This window comes from Tiliqua scincoides, chromosome 7 (genome assembly GCF_035046505.1).
Source record: "Tiliqua scincoides isolate rTilSci1 chromosome 7, rTilSci1.hap2, whole genome shotgun sequence".
Taxonomy (NCBI): Eukaryota; Metazoa; Chordata; class Lepidosauria; order Squamata; family Scincidae; genus Tiliqua; species Tiliqua scincoides.
Window position 1 is genome coordinate 65,885,476 of NC_089827.1, and position 23,731 is coordinate 65,909,206.

General features: G+C 43.5%; 1 protein-coding gene across 1 annotated transcript in view; it reads left to right on the forward strand.

Annotated features, from left to right (window-relative positions):
• The first annotated feature begins 5,064 nt into the window (after positions 1-5,064).
• The window catches only part of DCN (decorin), a 49,075-nt gene continuing 30,408 nt past the window's right edge, over positions 5,065-23,731 (forward strand). Inside the window, exons 1-2 of the mRNA XM_066633228.1 lie at positions 5,065-5,352; positions 13,735-13,966. Coding sequence (XP_066489325.1) covers positions 13,771-13,966 — 196 coding nt within the window. The 5' untranslated portion in view covers positions 5,065-5,352; positions 13,735-13,770. The remainder of the gene's footprint in view (positions 5,353-13,734; positions 13,967-23,731) is intronic.

The following is a 23,731-nucleotide window of genomic DNA, read 5'->3' on the forward strand; positions in this document are numbered from 1 at the left end:
TGTAGTGGTAAGAACTCATTTCCTTGATTAGACTGGAAGCATGTGCCAATTAACTACATCAAAATAACACCCGCCCCCTCTGCTTCTTAGGTGACTTGATTTAGGAGAAAACAGGAACTTCCTTGTTCTTTCATCAGTTCAGACATCAATGACATCAAGTGAATCAAGATGTTTTAAACCACATCACTAAAATTGAAATCTGGTCCTAGCAAGAAACAACAGTAGATGCGCAACACACGGGTTCACTCTCAAAGTTATTTTTTGACCTAACTTCAGACTTAAAGTCCTTGAATTTAGTGACAATGCTTCCGGCAAGTGGAAAAGCCTCAGGATTCAACAACAGCAATACCAGGCTCAACTTTTGATGAGAGCGCAGCTTACATGGAGCATAGCTTACAACGCTTCCTTCTATATTCCTCGGTACTCTTCTTGAATCCTTGCGCATCAGGGTGGAGTGCAGCATCAATGGCCCAATTTTATGGGCTGGTTGCACTGAAATAATGCCAGGTACACGCATCTAATGAGAGCCTTGCTTTTGGGATAGGTCATCCGCTGGTGGCTGTGCAGTAGTCACTAGTACAGCAGCTGTAAAGCTGACCCTGGCAGGGGCAGAGATTGGGATAGGATGAGGACAGGGAAGGACAGGGGCAGTCGCAGTTGAACATCTGCCTGATCCCAAACCCCCATCCAGGTTGGACATGCCTGCAACAGCCTCCGCAGAGCTATGTCAGGAAAAGAGTTGGTGTAGATTTGAGGAGTCTGGTTAGAGAGAATGCAGTAGCTGAGAAGGTATTTCTCCTCATAAGAACATAAGAACAGCCCCACTGGATCAGGCCTTAGGCCCATCTAGTCCAGCTTCCTGTATCTCACAGCGGCCCACCAAATGCCCCAGGGAGCACACCAGACAACAAGAAGACCTGCAAGGCCTCCTGGGAATTGTAGTTTAAGAACATAAGAACATTCCCACTGGATCAGGCCATAGGCCCATCTCGTCCAGCTTCCTGTATCTCACAGCGGCCCACCAAATGCCCCAGGGAGCACACCAGATAACAAGACCCTCTTACCCCTCTTGACTGGCCTCATCCCCAGATGGAATATAGAATTCAGTAGATGCTACACAGACAGTACGGTACCCTTCGCACCACCGCCAGATAGGGTTGGGCCATATGTAGAGTACAACAATTATTATTTATTATTAACTGAAATCACATCAAAATAGATAGAATTGAAGATTTTCTCTTGTTTTGTGACTTTCACAAGTTGGGTTCTCATTAATATGCACTGAATGAAGCTTTCAAACATACTAGATGGCAAAAGTAAAATAATCACCAAATGGACCCCAAGTAATGACATACACAGCAACAATGGGTGATCATTGCAATGCAATTTTTAATTGACTATTTCCATGACATCATCAGCTGATATGATGCCTTGATACAATTCACAGACTGATCAAATCAATGAGAAGTTGTTTGTACGATCAAAATGCCCTCCAAAGTGTCAGGCTGTTCCAGTGGTGTGGACTTGAACATGGTTGAACTGAAACGAGTCATGGAGTAATTGGATTTCTAATATCATAGGGCGCAATCCTAACCCCTTATGTCAGTGCTTTCCAGCACTGACATAAGAGCAATGCAGCTCTGAGGTAAGGGAACAAATATTCCCTTACTTTGAGGAGGCCTCCGTGAGTGACACCCAACTGCAGGGTGCAGCACATGTCCCATTGGCGCCGCTATGCCAGTGCTGGAAAGCACTGGCGTAAGGGGTTAGGATTGCACCCTTAGGTGTGTAAATATGTAGAATGGGTTTAATGATCTCAAAGAGAAATACCACAACTGGATTTCATATCACACATGCATACGCAGAGACACAAAATGTTCAGTGTTAGCCACAAAAATATACTTCTGCTCCTATTTGTGAATTATAACTGTACAAGACATCTCTGTTCCAAGTGGTAAGGGGACAATGAACTGAAGGAGTTCATTTATGATTGTGTGAATTTATGAGTGAATTTATGATAGAGGCTTCCTTCTCTGGTTCATCAAGAAATATGGTTGAACATCACCTTGGAAACTGTACAGCATAGAGCAGCGGTCTCCAAACCCCGGACCAGGGGCCAGATGTGGCCCACAGCGAGCTTCTATCCGGCCCGTGGCCAACCTCTTGTCCTCTGAAAGCCTCTGGCCCACTTGGCCAAACATGACTGGAACTATGCTCTGGTTGTGTCTGGAGGCTGTTCTAAGGGTCAGAAAGGTTGAATGACCATTCATTCATTTATTCACTCATCTAAGTTTCATCCCTAATTTATTTATTTAAATTTTATATTTAAATTTTTTTTTTTCCGGCGCCCAACACCATGCCAGATATTTGATGCAGCCCTCTGGCCAAAAAGTTTGGAGACCCCTGGCATAGAGGACAGGAGAAAGTGGCACTCTTTCCATTTTGAACTCCTTTCTTATTCATCCATGACATTGTTCCTCCACCTACTGGCAGGAAGCCATAACTCCTCCCTCCCAGTGACACACCCTAAGAGTTTTCATTTTTCCCACCTCAGTTCCCCAAGGATGATGAGGGTTAGTAGAAATTGGAGGAATTTGGAATACGTGTTACATCCTCATTTTTTTCTGGGGGAAAAAAAAGTTCCCATGAAGTAATGTAACTTTCACACACAACATAGTTATCTTCACTATTTGTGCAAGAAGTTTACTCTCGGATGTGAAAAGTCTGAACCAAAACTGGTAATGGAGGAGGTTCACACTGACCCCACTGCTTGACCCCTTTCTCCATCCAAATTCTCACTTCAAACATTTTCTAAACTGCTGACATAACAAGTGACCTGGATCCAAGTACCTGAAATTGCTAAGCAGCTATCACGGTGTCATTGAACCTAACAGTGATACCTCTGCATGGGATTAGAGAACCAGCAATCATGTGCAGACCATAAATACCTCATCTGGAAGCACTGCCTGGCATTGTTCTGAAAAGGTAGTACAAAGGGAGCTCCCTGTGGCTTGTAAGTTTGTACTAAATGGGAAAATGATTCTCATTAGGCTCTTGAAAGATTACTGTAAATGACAGACTTTCTTTTACACAATCCCCTTGATTACAACCCGATGTTGAATTGTTCTTCAGTCCTTCCTTTGAGGGAGAATGGGAAGGAATCTAATTCCTTTCAAGTTCTCTTGTGTTTGAATCGGGAAAATGAACTGGTGACCCTTCAAACATCAGTACTGATGAATCTCCCTATTTACACCTCTCCTAGAAAGTATTTGAGTTGCATTCGCACCTGGCTGAAGCCCGAGGGAAGAGAGAATGGTACAAGTTTAAACACAGTCACAAACCTACACATTTTGTACAGGAAAGGTAAGAGCAGAGGGAAGTTACAGGGGCTCAGATGGCAGCTGTAGCCTGATCTAATAGAGCAGGGGTGCCCAAATCCCGGCCCTCGGGTCACTTGCGGCCCTCAAGGCCTCTCAATGCGGCCCTCAGAGAGCTCCCAGTCTCCAAGGAGGCTCTGGCCCTCTGGTGATTTGTTGGAGCCCACACTGGCCGGATGCAACTGCTCTCAGTGTGAGGGCAACTGTTTGACCTCTCACGTGAGCTGTGGGATGAGGGCTCCCTCCACTGCTTGCTGTTTCACATCTGTGATGCAGTAGCGGCAGCAAAGGAAAGGCCAGCCTTGCTTTGTGCAAGATCTTTTATAGGCCTTGAGCTATTGCAAGACCTTCATTCATTCATATAAGTTCATCTTTAATATATTCATTTATGTAAACATATGTAAATTTATTCAAATTTGAAATATAAATGAATTCTTTCTCCCCCCCCCCCCGGCCCCTGACACAGTGTCAGAGAGATGATGTGGCCCTCCTGCCAAAAACTTTGGACACCCCTGTAATAGAGGTTTGCTCAAAATCGCACTGAGTTGATTGGACCTTACCCCAAAGTATGCATGTGCCTGTAGATGACTTAGCCAGAAATTATGTGTACTGATTCTATATTGTTTGCAAAATAATATTTATAGTATATAAAATTATGGACCACAAAAAGAGGAAAATGGGATATTATGTATGGGACCATTATATTTAACACTGGTCTGTTGTGTTAAAAAAATCCATTGCTTATCAAATACTGTAGTTCACAGGTTCTCAAACATTTAGCACCAAGAGGGACTCACTTTTTAGAATGAGAATCTGTCAGGACCCACAAGAAGTGATGTCATGACCGGAAGTGACATCATCAAATAGGAACATTTTAAACAATCCTAGGCTGCAATCCTATCCACACTTATCCAAGAGTAAGTTCCATTGACAATCATTGTTAAAAGCATATATAGTTTGTTAAAAGTACACCTCTGTAACTTTTTCCCCAATGCAGTCACATGCCATGGTAGCATCAAGTCTAATATATTAAAAATAAACTATTGAAATTAATGGGGACCCACCTGAAATTGGCTCGCGACTCACCTAGTGGGTCCTGACCCACAGTTTGAGAAACACTGCATATTCATTTCAGTTCTACCACTTCCACGTCCTTTTAAAACTGTCAGCATGACACATTTCAGAGCGGACCTTGAGCTCACCCAACAATGATACCAGACAGTGCTAAAGACTTCTCTGCTTCTTCAAAGTAGAAATGTCATGAATTATATACGTATGGAAAAGCTGATCCTTCGTTTAATTTATTCCTCCTATAGAGACAAGAGCTTTTGCAGAAAAGTCTGGCCCTAAGACCACTTGTTGTGAATTCTACTGCAAATCTGGATTTTTTTTTTATTAACTTGGAGAGATCACTTTGCTTCCATTTCCCTGGGTTTCATATATATATATATATTGCAAGGAATATATATATATATTGCAAGGAAAAAAAAAACTCCCGAGGCATTTTTCCCTCCCCCCCCCTTTTACTAAAGAAAGGAGTCAGAGCTGGAAAATCTCTTCTGACTAAATATGTGATTTCTGAAGAAATGATGGCAATAAAAAAATAATATGACATCAAGCAGCTGTGCTGTTCTGTGAAAGTGCTCAGGATCTTGAACACATGAGAAAGAAATAAGGCAAAAAGGGGAAAAAAGGGGGCTGATAAAGTTTCTGGCTACAATACAGGAGACATATCATTACCATATGATCGACTGTGGGTGTCAGCCTGGATTCTGTTCATTGAGGAAATCGTACTTTTTTAACCGGGCTATGGAACAGAAGCAGCAGGAGAGCCGTTCACCAAGTGACAGTCACTGAGTGGCAACCTACCCCTCCTCCTTTCCCACACCTGCACGGTCTTCTGCCTGGGTTGAAGATTTGACTTTAATTGCATCTCCACTCTGAGGGTGCCTGTCGCAAATCCCTGGATTAAAAGGTATGGCTTTCTATAATTACCCTGAACTCTGCAGCGGTACAGTGAGACTTCGGTAAAAACTAGAGGGAACAAGGAGTTGGAGAGAGAAGTCTTTAGCAAAAAGTTGCATCTGTATTCTTTGAGCATATTCTTGAGCACTGCGGACATCTCTCTTTACATTTGGAGCTGTTTGTTTTAGAAGCACTGGTACGTTCCTTGAGAGATTTCTCAGCTCTTTCTTGTAGTAAAAGTTGGGAGTATAAGATCTTGTAAGAGGAAACCTTGTAGGACCCTCACGTTTTAAGCTTTGTTGTTTGGAAATAGTTTTGGTTTTGCTTGTCAGGTTAAAAGGCAACATGACTCAATCGGCAGACGTACTTCTGAACATTGTGGAAGAGTACGTTACAGATGTAGACAGCGATTATATATTTAAGAAAGAGGCTTCTTGACTGGAAGAGCAGGCACAGCTCTAGTGTTGTAAAAGACTACTAATCACATAAGCAGACTTCCATGCGGTTTTAAAGTCTGAGCAAATGCACTTCCAAAACCTTGAAGGTGCCCTCCAACTCATCGGTTCTTCTTGATGCTTTAGAAGAGAGATTTTCCAGAAAAATAAATGCAAGCTATTCGTTGCTGCTGAAGTTTTTTAAAGGTGATTTGGAAATGAGATGGAGTCAGGTCTTTGTGGTCGTTCCCTGTCTCTCCTTTTCATTCTCTCCGTTTTCTTCAGGCAATATGAATCCTTGTACTCCACAAGCCAGTTCACCCAAACATTTACTGCAAGGATTCTGGCTCAACTGGTGTGTGGATCAGGCTGTTTGAAAATGTAATCTCCTGGATAGAAATACCATAATGTAAATTCAGTATGAAATTACACCTCCCTTTCCCTTACACTAAATGTAGTGTGAATGCAACCACCTCAACATTCAATGATTTTCTCCAGGTAGTTTAGAAGTTTTCCCCAGGTAGTTTAAGTGCTTTTCTTCTGGCTATCCTTTGTCAATGTACACACTTTTTCCTATTCTATGTGAGCCAATATGCCCTCCCCTCCCCCCAAAAGTCAATATAACTGCCCAACCTTTCTTGTTGTTACCCAGAAAAGCTCTGCTCAAACGAATCTAGGGCAGTTACTGCAAGATGTTGCAAGTCCTAAATGATACTGCAGTTCATGAAAGATAAGGCCCATTTATAGCTGGCAGTCACAGAGAGCTTTGCATTTAATAGGATGTCATCCACAGCACACACCTACCTGAAGTTCCTCTTAAATCAGTCACAGATGCCATTGTTCCCCAGGGTTTTATAACAGCACTTTTATAAATTCTGGGGACTAAGAAACATCAGTAACAACATTTTGATTAAAAATCAACTTGAACAGTTCAATCCTGGGCATCTCTACTTAGAAGTAAGTTTCACTGAATTCCATGGGCTTTACTCCCAGGTAAGCATGCACAAGATTGCAGCCTAAAACTTTTGACTACAAAAACAGTTTATATTATCCTACTCTTTATTGTGGGAACGGAAATCCTCTGTGGTAGACATCCTTTCACCAATGATGTTTCACAGGAGCCAGTTTTTCACAGGCAAAGTTAGGAACCTGATAGAGGTGTTTGAAAATTGGGCGATTTATTTATTTTATTGTACTCAGAAGTAAGCCCATTGTGTTCAGTAAGATGGAGAGCCCAATCCTATCCAACTTCCCCAGACTGATGCAGCTGTGCCAATGGGGCATGGGCTGCATCCTGTGGGAGGGGGAGAGAGGCAATCATAGAGGCCTCCTCAAGGTTACCTAGGGGCTGCATTGCAGCTGCATTGGTGCTGGAAAGTTGGATAGAATTGGGCCCTGAGGTTGTAGTCCTTTCTTACTCACTGGAAACAGACACTTTTATGGCTCCAGATGACAACTTATAGACAAGTTTTACATGTTTTATAAAATAAAATAAAAAATTCTACTTTGCACAGAACTCGGAACATAGCATCATAGCATTTTAAAAATACAGGGGAATAAAAGATCATAAAAACCATCCTTATACCATGAATTACTGACTTAATTGTCAGAAGAAATAATAAACAATGCAATCTGGGGTTTCAGTTTTCGATTCCCTGGAAGGCTTACTGATACAAATATCTGTCTGGATTAAAATATGTATGATCACCCATCATTTATTATTCCTAAAAGCATGTTACAGGCTCCGAGACATGTGAGGCCAATATCCAATGTGATGCAGTGGTGGACTTCAACCAAGGAGACCCTGGTTTCTAGCCCTTGCTCAGTGATGAAACTCGCTGGATGACCTTCAGTCTGTTACTCTCTCTAAGCCTTACCTTTGGTTATGAAGCAGATAGCGGAGAGAGTTTTATATATCCCCCAGAGCTTCTTGGAGGAAGCGTAGGATAAAGTAAAACAGTGCAATTGACGTTAAAGAGGAAGAGACCACTGCATTTACTTGGCCACAGTTTAGACTAGAGAAGTTAAATTAGAGAAGTGGATTTGTTTGTTTGTACGCGTCTGCTTTCCTCTCCCCCTGTTCAAGGCAAGTTGTACAGTAATATAGTATAGACCTGTACAATAGCTCATTATTCTGTTGGCAACCTTCAGTCTCGAAAGACTATGGTATCGCGCTCTGAATGGTGGTTCTGGAACAGCGTCTAGTGTGGCTGAAAAGGCCGATTCGGGAGTGACAATCCCTTCCACACTGGGAGCAAGTGCAGTCTGTCCCTGGTCTGTCTCCCTGGCTATGGGCGTCCCTTCTTTGCCTCTTTGCCTCAGTCTATTGGCCAAGTGTCTCTTCAAACTGGGAAAGGCCATGCTGCACAGCCTGCCTCCAAGCGGGCCGCTCAGAGGTCAAGGTTTCCCACCTGTTGAGGTCCACTCCTAAGGCCTTCAGATCCCTCTTGCAGATGTCCTTGTATCGCAGCTGTGGTCTACCTGTAGGGCGCTTTTTAAATAGCTCATTAGTGGTTTTGTCATCATAATGCTGATTTTCAAAGGTTCTGACATGCAGTGGCATCACTAGGGGGATGCAGGGGTGCGGGTTGCACTGAGTGATGTGCACAGGAGGGGTGAAAACCACTACTGGCCAAAAATTTTTAAAATCTTGGTATTTTCAAATAATACCATCATGTTATATATCAAACGATGTGTGATTTCATGCAGAACGCAATGAAACAAACCACGTTGAAATACCTCTATTCTATCAAAAGTTACAGCCAAAAAATCAGCAGAGATGGGGCAGTGGTACATGCCCATTGCGCAGGGCATTGCCCCACCCACTGCATAGAAGGAGGTCCATCGTAGAGATGATGCACTGGCCTCCCATGATGGATGACTCAAACCCTGGTGACATCACTGCTGACATGCTACATTCTGGGAAATACAGTAGCTAAACAATTATGCTGTATGGGAGGAGACTGAATGCAATATGCCAACATTTTTGAGACTTGCACACACAGTCCTTATAACGCTTTGCTTCCTGTAGAGTTGCAATAGTCTTCCAAGCGACACCTTACAATAGAGGCCTGCTGGGCTGATTCATACATTACCATTCAAAGTTGACGGCTGCTTCCATGTAACATACCGCAAATAGCATTTCTAAACACAAACCAACCGGACAATGTGGCTTTGTGCCATCCCAGTGCCACCCTGGCACAGCTAGCGTGGGAAAAAAAAATCCATGTCATCCATTCATACTGTTTAGTTTCCCTTGACAAATGTCACTGATGTAGGATGGGATCCAAACTTGAAGAAACAGCATCAGCACCACAGGGGTCACATTGAATTGACCCTAAGCGTACCAATATCGAGAAGTGAACACGTAAACATCTGTGAAGCCAGACGGTTGACTATAAGAAAGATACATTACAGTCAAAGAGGAATAATGGGTTTAAGGTTGAACTGTACCCATTTATAAAATAGCAGAGTTAGCCAAGTCTTTTTGTTAGCTAGTGCAAGTTAAGAAGCAGCATCACAGGAGTTTAATAGTTCTCAACCCGTGATTCAAGAGACAGGGCCTGGTGATGTCATAAGGCAGGGCCTAATGATGTCATATAGTTGCCTTCCATTGAATGATCAAAGAATCTGGTCATTCCTTTCCCCTCCCAAAGGAATGGAAAATAGAGAAAACGGCCGGAGGGATCTTGATTTCAGGGGAGAAATTTTTTTCAGTCGAAAAACTTTCGGTATTTTAAAGTTCAAACAGAACCAGGATGGTGTAGTGCAGTGGTACTCAAACTTTTCCAGCCAGTGGCTCCTTTGACCCCCGTGGCTGTTGGCCATGACTCCCCATCATGTTCCTGAGGGTTGGAAGTGACATCATTAAACAGGAAGTGGTCAGAAATATTAACTATATTAATATTAATTATATTAATCATATCATTAATTAAATGCAGATCTTAAAAATATATTATTCATACACAGCAATATACATGCTTTATAAATGATCAGCTGCTGATCACTGTTGGAGACAGGATGCCGGAGTAGGTAGATTTTGTCTGGTCCACGAAGACTCATTTTTTTAACTTTGTAAGCATACCAATAGAATTGTTTTATCAAATGAACTTTGTGAACAACTAGTCTGACCAACATTACACACACACACACCTCTGTGGGCCCCAATCCAACTAGTCATTTCTCCCATTCTCCTTGGATAGGATTGAACCCTTTATTAATTTAATGAAATTAAATTTTTCCAGCAGCTGGTGGGGAAAACAAAAATAGACCATGAAAATATATCAGAGCTGATAAGGGTTTGGTTAGGAAGCTGATTTGTCTCCTATACTAGGAGATGCACAGCCCAATCCTACGCATGCCTACTCAGAAGTAAGTCCCATTAGAGTCAATGGGGCTTACTGCCAGGAAAGTGTGGATAGGATTGGGCTGGCAATCACTTCAGCAATGGCTGATAAGTATTCCCTTCAAATAGCAAGATTCATCACTTTAAAAATACAGCCTTTCCTCTTCAGTCAAACAACAAGATTAATAAATCACTTTAAAAACAGTCCCCTTTTTCTGCTCCTGGCCAAGTAAAGTGTGTGCTTGTCTCTCTCCTCCCCCTTTGCCAACTGCATGGCAGCAACTTTAAGAGCCCTGGTGACTGGTAAAATAGGAAGCGCTTTATTTGGGGAGGGGGAGGAAAGCGGGAAGGTTTGGAGATCAAAAGGGGGGAGTGGAAGAGGGAGGGGTTGAAAAGAGAGATTTCACTTTGATGAGAAATGATCCCAGGCTGGGAACTAGGAACCAACGAGACAAGGATCAGCGAGGGTTAAGGACTGCAAGTTGAGAATGCTCGGTACTTGCCAAATGGGGGTTGGAGTCGAAGAGCTTTGGAAACAACATACAGCGAACACAGAAGGCGGCAGCCTCGGAGTGGAGGGAGAAGAGGGCGGGGCAGCAGCAGCCACTCTCGCAGCTGAGCAACTCCCGTTTCTTCTGCTTTAAAAAAAGTGCAGACGACGGGCAGAAGACGAGCTCGTATTCTGCCCAGGGGTGTGACTGTATTGCTGCAAGAGGACATCCCGCGCCTCCCCTTTGAGTTCCTGGCGCCTCCCTAAAGAGCCGCGCCGCACAGTTTGAATAACACTGGTGTAGTGGTTTGGGAGACGGATTTAGACCTGGAAGATCTGGGTTCAAATCCCTGCCCAGCCATGAAGCAACCTGTGTGACCTTGGGCCAGTCACTATCTCTCAGCCTCACCTACCTCACAGGGTTGTTGTGAGGAGGAAAGGATCTATGTACATTGTTCTTAGCTCGTTGGAGCAAAGGCGCTATATAAGCATGAAAAATAATAATAAAATAATTTTTTTTGTAATGAATTAATTTTCAGGGCAAAGTAGTAGTAGTAGTAACTTTATTGTCATTGTGCTACAGCACAACAAAATGTATGCACCTTTGAGATACAAGCATAAATATGTACTACAGTTCCAACAATCACACTCTACACACTCACCCACATATTCTATACAACATGCATCATAATATAAAAAAAGGATAACAGACCATGATGCCCAGGAGCATGGTAACAACTATATCACCTTATTCAACGTAATTATGGCTGTGGGATAACAACTATTCAGGAATCGTGTGGTGCTGCTCTAATAGTTCTGTATCATCTGTCCAAAGGTAACAGTTCAAAGAACTTATGAGCCTGATGGAAGGGTTCTCTCAGAATTCTATGTGACTTCTGCAGACAGCGAGATGTATAGATGCCCTCCAAAGCTGGTAGATGAAGGTTGATGATGTGCTGCACAATCTTAATAATTCTCTGCAGAGCTTTTTTGTCCCCTGCAGAGCAATTTCCGTACCACACCAAGATATCATAGGTTAGGACACTCTCAATGGTGCAACGATAGTAAGGCACAAGCAGCTGCTGTGGCAAATTTAACCTCCCAAGCTTCCTCAGAAAATATAACCGCTTTTGTGCCTTTTTTTATCAACATGCTGGTGTTAATAGTCCATGAGAGGTCCTCTGTGATGTAAATACAAAGTTTTAAAAGAACATTATTGCAACCAGTTAGACAGCTGTGAAACTCCTGCTGCCACATGCTCGACTTCCTTCTCATCTCTGTCCAGGCATGCACCAGCAGTGTACACAGTTTGGAATGAAAAGGGAAGAAGGAAGCAGTAGAGGTGGCCTCTAAAATCTGAACCTCTGGTTGTAGATCTGAGATCTGGCAACCCTACAGTGACTTGTACCCCAAGATCCACTTCCATCAATGGGTGGCACTTCTGTTCACACAAGGAGGAGTAATTTTCACAGATCTCCTCTTAACTTGCAGCTGTCTGCTCCCCATAGAGTTCTGTTGCAGGGGTCTCCCTGATCCCCTGGAGTGGATTTTCTGTGATTGCAGAAGCTGCTGTGTTAAGAAAGAGGCAGGGAGGTTCACCTCCTTGTGCTTTCTTCAGTGCGCTCTTTTGAGAATGCACCATGTGTAATTAATTAATTAGCAGTATTTATATACCGCTTTTCAACTAAAAGTTCACAAAGCGGTTTACAGAGAAAAATCAAATAACAACTCTTTGAAGAGTGTAGCAACTCTTCAGGCTGCTCCGATGTCACTTCCTGCTTCACCATAACCCTGGAGAGATCTAAAACTTCAGGTCAGTGTCAGATGTCTAATGTCTAATTCAGGGGTGTCAAACGTGTTCCATATGGCGGGCTGATTCATGGTACCTGCCAAGGGCCAGACGTGACATCATTAAGCAGGAGATGACATCATTAAGAAGGAAGTGACATCATTAAGTAGATGATGGTCAAAAATAAGCACTTTGTTCTCACATAGAAACTCATTAGCTGCAAATGACAGAAGAGAAAATGTGCAAATCTTGTTCATATTTTCAAGATATGGGAGAGCCCAATTATCAAGCTGGGGAAACCCAATTATAACAGGAGCTGAATAAATTGCTTCTGGGGGCTGCATTTGGCCTTCAGGCCTTATGTTTGACATCCCTGTTTAAAGGTCTAGAGCAGTGGTTCTCACACATTTAGCACAGGGACCCACTTTTTAGAATGAGAATCTGTCAGGGCCCACTGGATGTGATGTCATGACCGGAAGTGACATCATCAAGCAGGAACATTTTTAACAATCCTAGGCTGCAATCCTACCCACACTTAGCCAGGAGTAAGTCCCATTTACTATCATTGTTAAAAGCATAAACATAGCAGCTTGTTAAGAATACAGGTCTGTAACATTTCCCCAAATGCAATCACATCCCATGGTAGCATCAAGTCTAATATATTACAAATAAAATATTGAAATGAATGGTGACCCACCTGAAATTGGCTCGCGACCCACCTAGTGGGTCCTGACCCACAGTTTGAGAAACACTGGTCTAGAGAGTAAACTCTCAAGGCAACCAAGAATAACCACCCTGAAATGCAACATGTTTCTTTAAAATCTTTTATTACGTTTGCTTTAAGCAACTCAAATTTCCTTTTACTCAACTTTGCCAGCCTGGCAGTTTAGGAAAGAGGCCAGAATAAAAAGAAAATGGGGGGGGGGGGAGCCAAAACATCGCTGTCCTGAGTTTTAGAACCTCAGTTTAACTACCATAATGAAAAAATGTGCAAAGAGAATTCAGTCTAATTACTATGCTAAGAACTGCCAAATAAGAAATGCATTTGCTTCCCTGCTATGCAACATCCCCAACAGCTGCCTGTTATTAATAAATGCAAGTACAATCAAAATATCCAAGCAGATGTGCTTTCTCAGTTGTCTCCGTGTTCCTTCTTTTGGACGCCCTATGTGGCAATCCTTACTGGTCTTCTGAATACATGGGATGAGTGCAGTGCTTTTAGCTGTACATCATTCCCTCAACACCAGAGTGCTGAACCACTGGGAATGTCTTACTGTGCAAGAGATGTGAGCCCCAACACAATATAACCCATTTGCAAATCTTTTGACTTCCAGATTTACTGCTGCTCCCCCGAATAGATGAACTGAACCATGAAGGTGACCGTCTTCTTCCTTCTCCTCCTGCCACTTTGCTTGGCCAAACCATTCCACCAAAAAGGCTTGTTTGACTTTATGCTTGAAGATGAACCCGGTTCTGGGGACGAAGTCTTTCCCGATATTCCTATCGGCCCCATATGTCCATTCCGCTGTCAGTGCTATCTTCGGGTTGTTCAGTGTTCTGATTTAGGTAAGATGATAAAATGTTCCATCCTATAACATCTACTTATGCTGGTTTACAGTGAAAAACTGAGTTATTTTGGGGCATTAACATCGACATAACTACTATCCGCTGTCAAACTATAATTTCGTTGTTGCTGAGTATCACAGCGCCTGTATAATAATCATCCGAAACTTTTTGTTGACAAGAGAGAATTATACATGGGTCAAAAATAGGGCCTTTGTGGTGGTAGACCATGAAGGAAACAGTGACCATTTACCTCCATTTTATCCTGCCTTTCATTCACGACCACAGATGTTTCTCTTTTAGGAAAAGTCCGTTTCAGTGTTCTGTCAAGTTTATACAAACATGAACTGACTCTGGTGGAGATACACAGTCAGTTGGGTACTGAAAACCCCAGAGAAGTACTATAACAGGGGAATCAAACTCATTTCATACAGCTAGCCAAATAGCATTCATGGTGTCTGCTGAGGGCCAGAAGTGATGTCATTAGGCAGGAAGTGATGTCTTTATGCTACTCTGTGATGTATGATGCAACAACTTCCAGTTTGGTGAGGGAACTATGTTAGAAGAGTGTACTGTTATAGATATCTTGCTATTGCACATGTCTGAAGATGGTCCTTGAAGTTTTGTAAATTCAGCGTCTTACAGTCCAATCTTATGCATATCTGCTCAGAATTAATTCCCACTGTGTGGGAATTAATTCAATGAGATTTACTCCCAGGAAAGTGTAGCTCGGATTGCAGCCTTAATCTGGACTATTAAATTATGGTGTGGCCACAATATTTGTTCATATTTATTTTTTTAAAAGCTGTCTTTATATTCTTAAAAAAAAAAATAAGCAAGGTTCCTCAAGATCTTTGTTTCTGAAGTTTTGTGAGACCTCAAAAGAGCATTAGAGGCCTCTAAACCTTGGCCTTGCAGATCTCAGCATCTACATCATGAAGAGCTTTTGGGAGCTGGATACAGGCCACAGGCCTTAAGTTGCCACACCCTTGCTCTAAAATCTAAATACCAAATTCTGCTACTTGTGGGCTGCAATCCCATGTATCCTTTCCTGGGAGGAAGCCCTACGTTTGAGTAGAAATGCATAGGATTAGACTGATAATTACATCAAGTACTTGAGTAGCACATCATGGTGTTTCCTATCAATAGGTTGTATGAATCTTGTGGATTGGATGCTAAGTGTTTGTTGATACAGAGGGCATATGAGAGCTGCCATTTGCTGGCATTTGTTTTCATACTGACCTATTAGCACTGTGGTTAATGTTGACAATTTTTGGTTTGATTAAAATGTTGACAGTTTATTCTTCAGTGACAAACAAAAATATATCCGTTGCATAGTTGATCATTTTGAGATGTGAATATGAAGCAGGGCAAGGGGGAGACTTCTAGAAGATGTGGATTCCCAGTGAAGAAGATAAACTGTAGGAAAAAAGTCAAAAAATGGTTTATCATTGATGATTCAGAGATACACCAGGATCAAATGAGCTCTGCTAGTGGAGCTCGGCAGTGGCAGTCCTGGCCCCTGTGCCGCCCGAGGCCAGGACAATAAAATGCCTCCCCACTGGAGTAAATGATACCCCCACTGATCACATCTGAAGGCCTCCTAGGGCCTTAAAACGTCACTTCCTGTTTTTCCAATAAACAAGAAGTAACTTCTGGTAAGTAAGTTTGGTAAGTTTTCTGGTAAGTAAGTAAGTTTTTTGGGGGGGCCGGGAAACGAAGTGATGTTTTAAGGCCCTTCAGAAGCCTTAGAAGGTCTTATGATGGTTAGGGAGGCTATGTGTGGCCTCTCTGGCCCTCAGAAGGTCTTCAGATAGGGAGGCAGCAGGCTCAGAAGGCCCTTGCTGCCTGAGAGCACTTGCACCTGTGAACCCCCTCCCAGAACCACTGGAACTGGGTGCTGGTGCATCAGGAAGAAAGGAGGTAGGCCATCCTTGCCTGGCCTTAACTCAGGACCATTCTTTTCCTGCAAGAGGAAACAGCAGGAATGTAGAGTCAAGGGCTGGAGATGCTTGAAGCACTTTGTAATCGGCTATTCTACCCACTTCTAGATTATGATGCCAGGGTGTTCCTTGGTCCAAAAGACTGTATGTCTAAGAAACAGGACCAAGTCAGGATGCTTAGTAAACACAGCCTTGGAAACCTATTCAAGCAATGCGAATGCATTCCTTGATCAGTTAGGAATGTAGTTAGGTTTCCCAAACTGTAGGTCGTGACCCACTAATGGATTGCATGCCCACGTGCAATGGGTTGCAACCTGGGCCGTCCCACCCGCCCATGCTCAAGTTTGGCTCCAAATCAGAGCCATTTTGGAAGCCGAATTACTCACCAGGTGGTGGGGAGGCCAGTTCTGGGTCAAGCCAGGTCAGCGACCCACTCTGCTGGCCTCTGCAGGTGTCAGAACGTCCCACGGATGCCTCAGAAAGCCACTTTTAGTTTTTGAAACTTCCGGTTTGCTTCCAAAAAGTGGAAGTGGCTTTCTGAGGCTTCTGTGGCCCATTCTGAGGCTGAAGAGGGTGGCTCTGCACCCTCCTGTTCATTCCTACATCTTGACCCACCATGGAGGATGAGGTGGGTCATGGCACCGAGAAGATTGGGAACCACTGAGTTAGGACACGTGTAACCACCTTGGTTACAAGACTGAATCCTGGCTGTGGTGTAACCACAGAGGCAAGAGTGGTGGAAATGTACTCTGGTTCTTGAAAGAAAGAACCTTCTTTCAATTTGTAAAAATCCCTGCGTGGATTTAATAAGCCTGCCTATGTAAACCGCCTTGAATAAAGTCTTGAATAAAGACCAAGAAAGGCGGTATATAAATACTGTATATTATATTATTATTTTTAATTCTGAAGCCTCAGGTGCATCCAAGGAGCCAAACTTGGTCCAGGTACTCTGACAACTGGCGATTGGTCTTTTGAAATCATATAGGTAAACCAGTTTAGAAATATGAGTGTTCAGTCTAGTTTCTAAAAAGACAATGGTATTTCTTCTATAACCTAGCATCACATAACAGGAGGCTACCTGGTTAGTTAATGCATATATTCCTTTGCTCAAAATTATGCCGAAATTATCCTATCATGCCTCAGTTTTCCTACTGTATGGTATGTCTCTACAATTATACAGCCATGCTATATTTTCTGAGGAACAACCAGCCCAAACTAAAGGAAAAGCTGCTATGAATTTTCAGCTGAATGCATTGCAAATTTAGCACAATTTTAAGCTGTCAGAAAGCCACAACTTGCACATTTTAAAAGCATTTCTATTTGATAATACTCATTGTTATAAGGGCTGGAGGATCGTGGGGCCATATGTTATAGAGATCATTGGAGAACACAATGTTCTTTGAACATAGTGACACATTCCAGCCCACTGGGTGGAGGCCAGGCCACTGAGTGTTAAGGAAAGAGAATGCTTTACTTCACCCTATCAGTATGTTTAACAGCCCAATCCAGCACTCAAACGGGGAGGCCAGTTGGTCTGCCCCATATCCAATGTGAGGTTGGGGCTACCTGCAGCTCCCCCAAAGTGGCTACTTGAAAATCTGCGCCACCTCAGGAGGTGATGCAAATTCGAACAGCCTGGAGCTGCTCCGGGCTGACTAGGACTGGGGTTAAGATACGGCACAAGTGCCGGATCCTGGCCCTACCCCCTGGTCACCCGTGGCCCTTCCATGGGCCCGTCTGCTGCCTGCCCTCCCCCCCCACCCTGGAACAGCTCCTTTCTGCCTTCCCCAAGTTCCCATGCTGGCCTGCCTGCCTCAGCTGGCGTGGCCTTACCAGTCCTGCCGGTGCCACAATCCTGCCAGTGTCTCTGGAGGCCTGCACGCATCCCTGTGCCAGCCTCCTGCCTCACACGGTGATACAAAAGTGCCTTATGGCACTTTCGTGACACCTCTGGGCCAGTGTAAGGGACTGTGGCAGTCCATTCCCATTTTAGGGTTGTGCCCTAAGTGTAGTTCTTCCCTTTTTCTGCATAGTAATGTATTTTTTTTTTACTGTATTTATTTATTTTCACTTTTTTAAATACCACCCTTCTTCCAAGGAGCTAAGGGTGGTGTACAAGGTTCCTTCCCTCCATGTGGCTTAAAAACAACCCTGTGATGTAGGTGAGGCTGTGAGGTGATATTGTAGTAGGTGAGGCTGATAGTATCTCACCCAAGGTCACCCAGGAAGCTTCTTGGCTGAGTGGAGATTTGAACCCAGATCTTCTAGGTCTAACTCCCAAACCATTCCCCCACAGTTCCACAGAGTACAGATTTTGTAGCTGCTGTGACCCACATAACAATCAACAAGATCCACTGAAAGCCTGTCCCACCATTCAACTGAAATTAATAGCCTGTCTCTCTCTCATGGCCTGACTTCAGATGTAATGTCCGAAACAAGCTTTGTGACATAAACTTCTCTGGCATTTGTAAGTGCATCTTGAGGCCAATTCATACGTGATGGAGATGAAGATCAAATTTAGTCATTCCTTGAAGTTGATAGTCTCTCCAGTGTACTGCTGAATATCACAATGGCATGTTTTAACATTAACATCTGAACTCTGGTAAATGCTATATTTAATTGGTTAAAAGGGAGGTTGAAATCTGCACCTTTACAGGACATAGATGCTTGGCCCTGAGATGTGCCAGTAAATGTCAGGATTCCCCCCCCCCCCCCACACACACACATTTCTTGGTGGATCCTAACATCTTAGGAATGATCTGTGATCAGAATTCACTGATTTTTTAATCTATATGTCTTCTACATAAGCATTCTGGTTTGGCGCACAACATACTGTATGCAGACATGATAATCTCTGTGATAGTATCTGGATTAGACACACCCACAAGATAGTTTTCCTCGCAAAAATCAAAATATTTTAAAATATGCAGTGTGTTCCTGTTACTCCATTTGGACAAACTTTATGAAAACCAAATGATTGAAAACACAATAGACTAGTGGTTCTCAATCCTTTTACCGCTGTGACCTACTTTATCGGTTGTGGCAGCCACATCACATCCCAGAATGCCTTGCAGCTTCTGGGTAGTGCCAGCACGTGACTGACCAAAAATTGGGTTGTGACCTACTGAATGGTCATGACCCACACCTTGAGAACCGCTGCAATAGATCATTTCCCTCTTTTGAGTAAAGAGGCAGCTAGAAAATGACAGATGTCACATCTTTTTGTAATGCAGAAGGGGCAGGAGCATGAATGAAGACCAAATCTAGCTAAGCTCCCAAGACTTTCTCAAAACTCTACATATTTTGTACTCATCACATTACACAAATTATTGCTAGCTGCTGGAATGATGGATGAATGAACTCTGCTGCGTTATGACAACTTTTGTTGATTCTTATCCAGCCACCCTCTTCCCTTAGGTGCAAGGGTGGAACAAGATAACATTACTATATCCTTGCAACAAGCTTATTACTGCTTATATTTATGTTGAAACTGTCCCTGAATGGAATGATCAAATAATCTTGGTTCATTTGTTTGGCTGAGAATGAGTGCCTATGTTAACAGAGTAACTGCTTAAAAGCTTGTTACTCTGGGTGGATTTGGGTGGAGACTATTTTTCATTGTTGGGTTTTATAGCTGGATAATTGTTTCCACAAATTGTTCTTGCCCTGAAGTCACTTTTTATAATGTACACAACGCCAATTCCATCCACTAAAGAGCAAAATATCTCAAGCTACACTTTGGTATGCCCTGCTTATGAGTTTTGAGTCAAAAGTTCTGAACTGTAAGAACCAAGTCCTCATTTACTCAAGGTCACAATCATACAAACGTTGGTGTTGATTTGGCTTGAGGCAGGTCTGAAGAACAGCTCTAGGGTCAAGTAATGGGAATTTAAAAACACATCGCAAAATCAAACTCATCTAATTTTTTGTATAAAGGAAACTTTGTGCTACTTTACCAAATAGTTTACAACTCTCTCTTTCTCTCTCATTAATTGATCCAATAATGACCCTTGTCATTGGCCTTTAGATGAATATTTTCTTTTGATTAACTCTGTTCCAAGTTTATTTAGCTGAAGAACAGCTTTTAGGCACACTTTCTACCCTTTTGTCTTTGTGGATATCTCCTAGAACAGGGATGTCAAACTTCTTTCATACGGAGGGCCAAAGTTAGCATTCATGTTGCCTGTTAAGGGCCAGAAGTGATGTCATTAAGCAGAAAGTGACATCATTAAGCAGATGATAACCAGAAGCAAGCACTTGGATCTCATCAGCTGCAAATGACAGGAGAGAAAATGTGCAAATTTTGTTCTATTTATAAGAATTTTGTTCTCTTATAAGATATGAGAGCCCAAATATCCAGCTGGGAGATTCCAATTGTAACAGGGGGAGGGGATAAATTGCTTCTGGGGGCCTTATGTTTGACACCCCGGACCTAGAAAGATAATGCACCTAGAAAGATGATGCACATATGCACTAGAAAGATTTTGCTCTATTTCAATTTATTAGGAACATTATGTTCCTTTGTATCATTTGAAAGCTTCAGTTTAATGAACTCCCGGGGCAACTCACAGTTATAAATAAATAAATGAAAGGATTTATTTATATTACTTATAAAAATATTTCAAGGAACTATTTAAAAGAGGACCTAAAATATTTCTCTCCTGGACATTAAATGCCTCACATGAAATCTGGGAATATATTATTTTTTGCCCCCAACCAGTGTGGACAGGATTGCAACATTATTCTCTGTTTCATTTTCTCACAATGCAATGCACACTTGCTTGGGAGTGAGCCCCATTGAACGCAGTGAGGCTTACTTCTGAGTAAACCCGCATCGAGTTGCCTCGTCAGTCTGCGAAAAAGAATAAAGGGATGGTTCCATCAGAATTTAGAAAGCTTTCTAAGAACACAATAATAAATCCTTTGTTCAAATGTTTGAATTAAAAGCAAATGGTCGCGTTTACTTAATTTGCCTTGCCATGTTTCATGCCAACTTGGTGCTAACCAACCATAAGTTTCTGGCCACTCCCAATAGCTGAAATATTTGATTTGGTTTCAAGCGCTCCAGTTCCACTGACTTAGCAATATGCATTTTCTTTTTTGGACGCTGGAGCTTTGTTCCACGTACATCTGTTTTCAGAGGTTATAAACTCTATCTGGAGCAGGGCCTTTTTTCCATTGGTACAATTTCCTTTTGGCCTGTTCCCCCCAGAGAGTTTCACCAGACTAGTTCTCCTGAAGTTTTCAGGAAGTGATGTGTGAATGCCCTTTAGCTTGCCTCCAAATCTATTCTTTTATTAAAGCTTTCCGGGGAATATACTTGAAGAAAGGTTTGTGTTTTTTCCAAGAAAGCTCACAAAACCAAATGGGGAGAATCCTATTCTTTCTCCTCTTTCAGTCCTTCATCTATTCCCAAACACCCCACTCCCTTACTTTGGAAAGGAGAGAGGGCCAACTAGCAGGAATGAGCAACTCAAGTCCACATGTTTCCCAGACTCCTAAGTTTTGAAACCGGAAGTGACTCAGGGGATTCTCTCAGGAACAAGTGGTTTGTAAGGAACCGATCGCCATTTTCTGCCTTCTGCACTCACTGAAGAACAGCAGAGCTTTTATTTACAGATGGGATTGGGACATCAGGGTTTCTGATGTCATTAAATGTGAGGGTTCATAAAATGAGAACTCACACACACAGGCACACACTGCCACCAGCTTTGTTTTTTCTGCCGAGTCGCACCGGGCTCATTTATCAAAAAAATTCAGACTCAAGTCAAAGAGTCTCAAAAAGTCTTCATCAAACCAAGTCAGTGACTTCAGACTAGAAGTGGCCAAACTGTGGCCTGGGAGTCTTCCTTGGTTCTTGAGCATTTCAAGTATGTTTTCTCAGCGGTTCAAGAGATATTTCAAGACTAAGACTTGCAGTCCCTTTAACCTCACCTCTTTGCCCCATTTGGCTCAGAAGATAGATGGAAGAAATGCAAGGTAGAGCAGAAATGGATTCATTGAGGAGGATGCCAAAAACTGTCTGCTGAATAGGGGTGTTAGGGCCCAATCCTATGGTCTGCACCACGCCTCCGCAGAGCGGACCATAGTTGCAAATGTGCCATAAGGCACGTTTGCAGGGCTTATCGCCAGGCTCCCACCGGAGGTGGCTCAGCTCTGGCCGACGCTGAGCCACCACCCAATGGGCACCCGCCGGGCTGCGGAACCGTAAACGGGGCGGGGATGGGGGCGTTCCGGGGAGGGGGGAGGCCAGCTTGACGTGGGGAGGGGGCAGGGAGGCCAGCATGATGCGGGGAGGGGAGATGTGCTTGGGGGTGGGCGGGAGGAGGACCTTTGGAGCTCTTCTCCACAGGATCCTCGGCGCTCGTGGAGGCTGCATGACTTACACGAGCGCCTTTACTTTAGTGGCGCCCAAAGGGCACCGCTAAAGGGAGTAGACCCATTGCGGGGCTGTCTCCCTTACCCAGGGGAAGGGGACGAACATCCCCTACTCCCGAGGTGCCTCCCGCAGTAGCATGGGAGGTGCTGGATGCGGCGGATTGAGTTCAGGATTGAGCTGCCCATTAGGATTGAGCTGCCCAGGATCTGTAATGTTGGGGGCTCTGGTTCTTGGCCATATAAACATTGATTCTTTGGTTATGTGTAGTATTGCTTTATAAATTATCACTTTCTGTATCCAGAATGTTGATAAGAGTACAGCTGTGCCCCCCGTATCTGCAAGGGGTTTCATTCTGGAACCCCTGTGGATATATCAATCCGTGGATATAGGGGACATCCCACCCTCCGGAGACGAGGGGAGCTATGTGGCAGCGTGCGTCTGCCCATGGTCTCTGCCGGGCTCAGAATGACTTAAAATAGCCAAAAAAAAAAAAAATCTTCCAGTTTTTCTGTGGAAACTGGACTTTTTAATGCTTTTTAGTGACTTTTTAATGTCTTATAAGGCATAGGGTGGCCCAGGGAAGCCCTAGAGGCGTTAAAAAGTCAGTTCTGGTTTCCATGAAATAATTTTTGGGGGGGGGGCTATTTTAAGTCATTCTGAGCATGGCAGCGGCCGTAGGTGGATGCATGTGGACTCTACCAGGCTCAGAAGGCCCTCCAGAAGCAAGGGAGCTTGCCTCCAGAGGGTGGGGGTGGAGCATAAGGAGGGCCCCACCTACATCCACCGATAAGTGAATCTGTGGATACAGATCTGTGGGCATAGGCCCTCTGTACATCACCATGTATGCCCTGGGCGTAGGAAGCACCTTTGCCCAGGCTTCCAGGGAGGAAGGCCTGAGGTTGAGGAAGGAGCTATGTAAGCGTGGCTTCATTACCAGCTGGGGAGAATGGATGGATGGATGGATGACAGCCTGTTTCAAAGTACTCTTTTGCCAAGCGCAGGGCAAAGCAGTAATCCACCTACCTGCCCATCATCTAAACATAGAGGACTAGCCAGTCACCTTCTAAAGGTGCCAACCAGGAATTTTGTTTTCCCTGCTAGATTAGTTCTTGGTTTGAATTGTTTCCATATTAGGTCAACCTGGATGTTAGCCTAAATGCATAAAATGACTCTGAGGGTATATTTTTGCAGCTAGTGTGTGGTATAGGCTGAACATAAGAAAGAGCCCCGCTGGCTCAGGCCACAGGCCCATCTAGTCTAGCTTCCTGTATCTCACAGCGGCCCACCAAATGCCCCAGGGAGCACACAAGGCAACAAGAGACCTGCAAGGCTTCCTGGGAATTGTAGTTAAGAACATAAGAGCAGCCCCGCTGGATCAGGCCATAGGCCCATCTAGTCCAGCTTCCTGTATCTCACAGTGGCCCACCAAATGCCCCAGGGAGCACA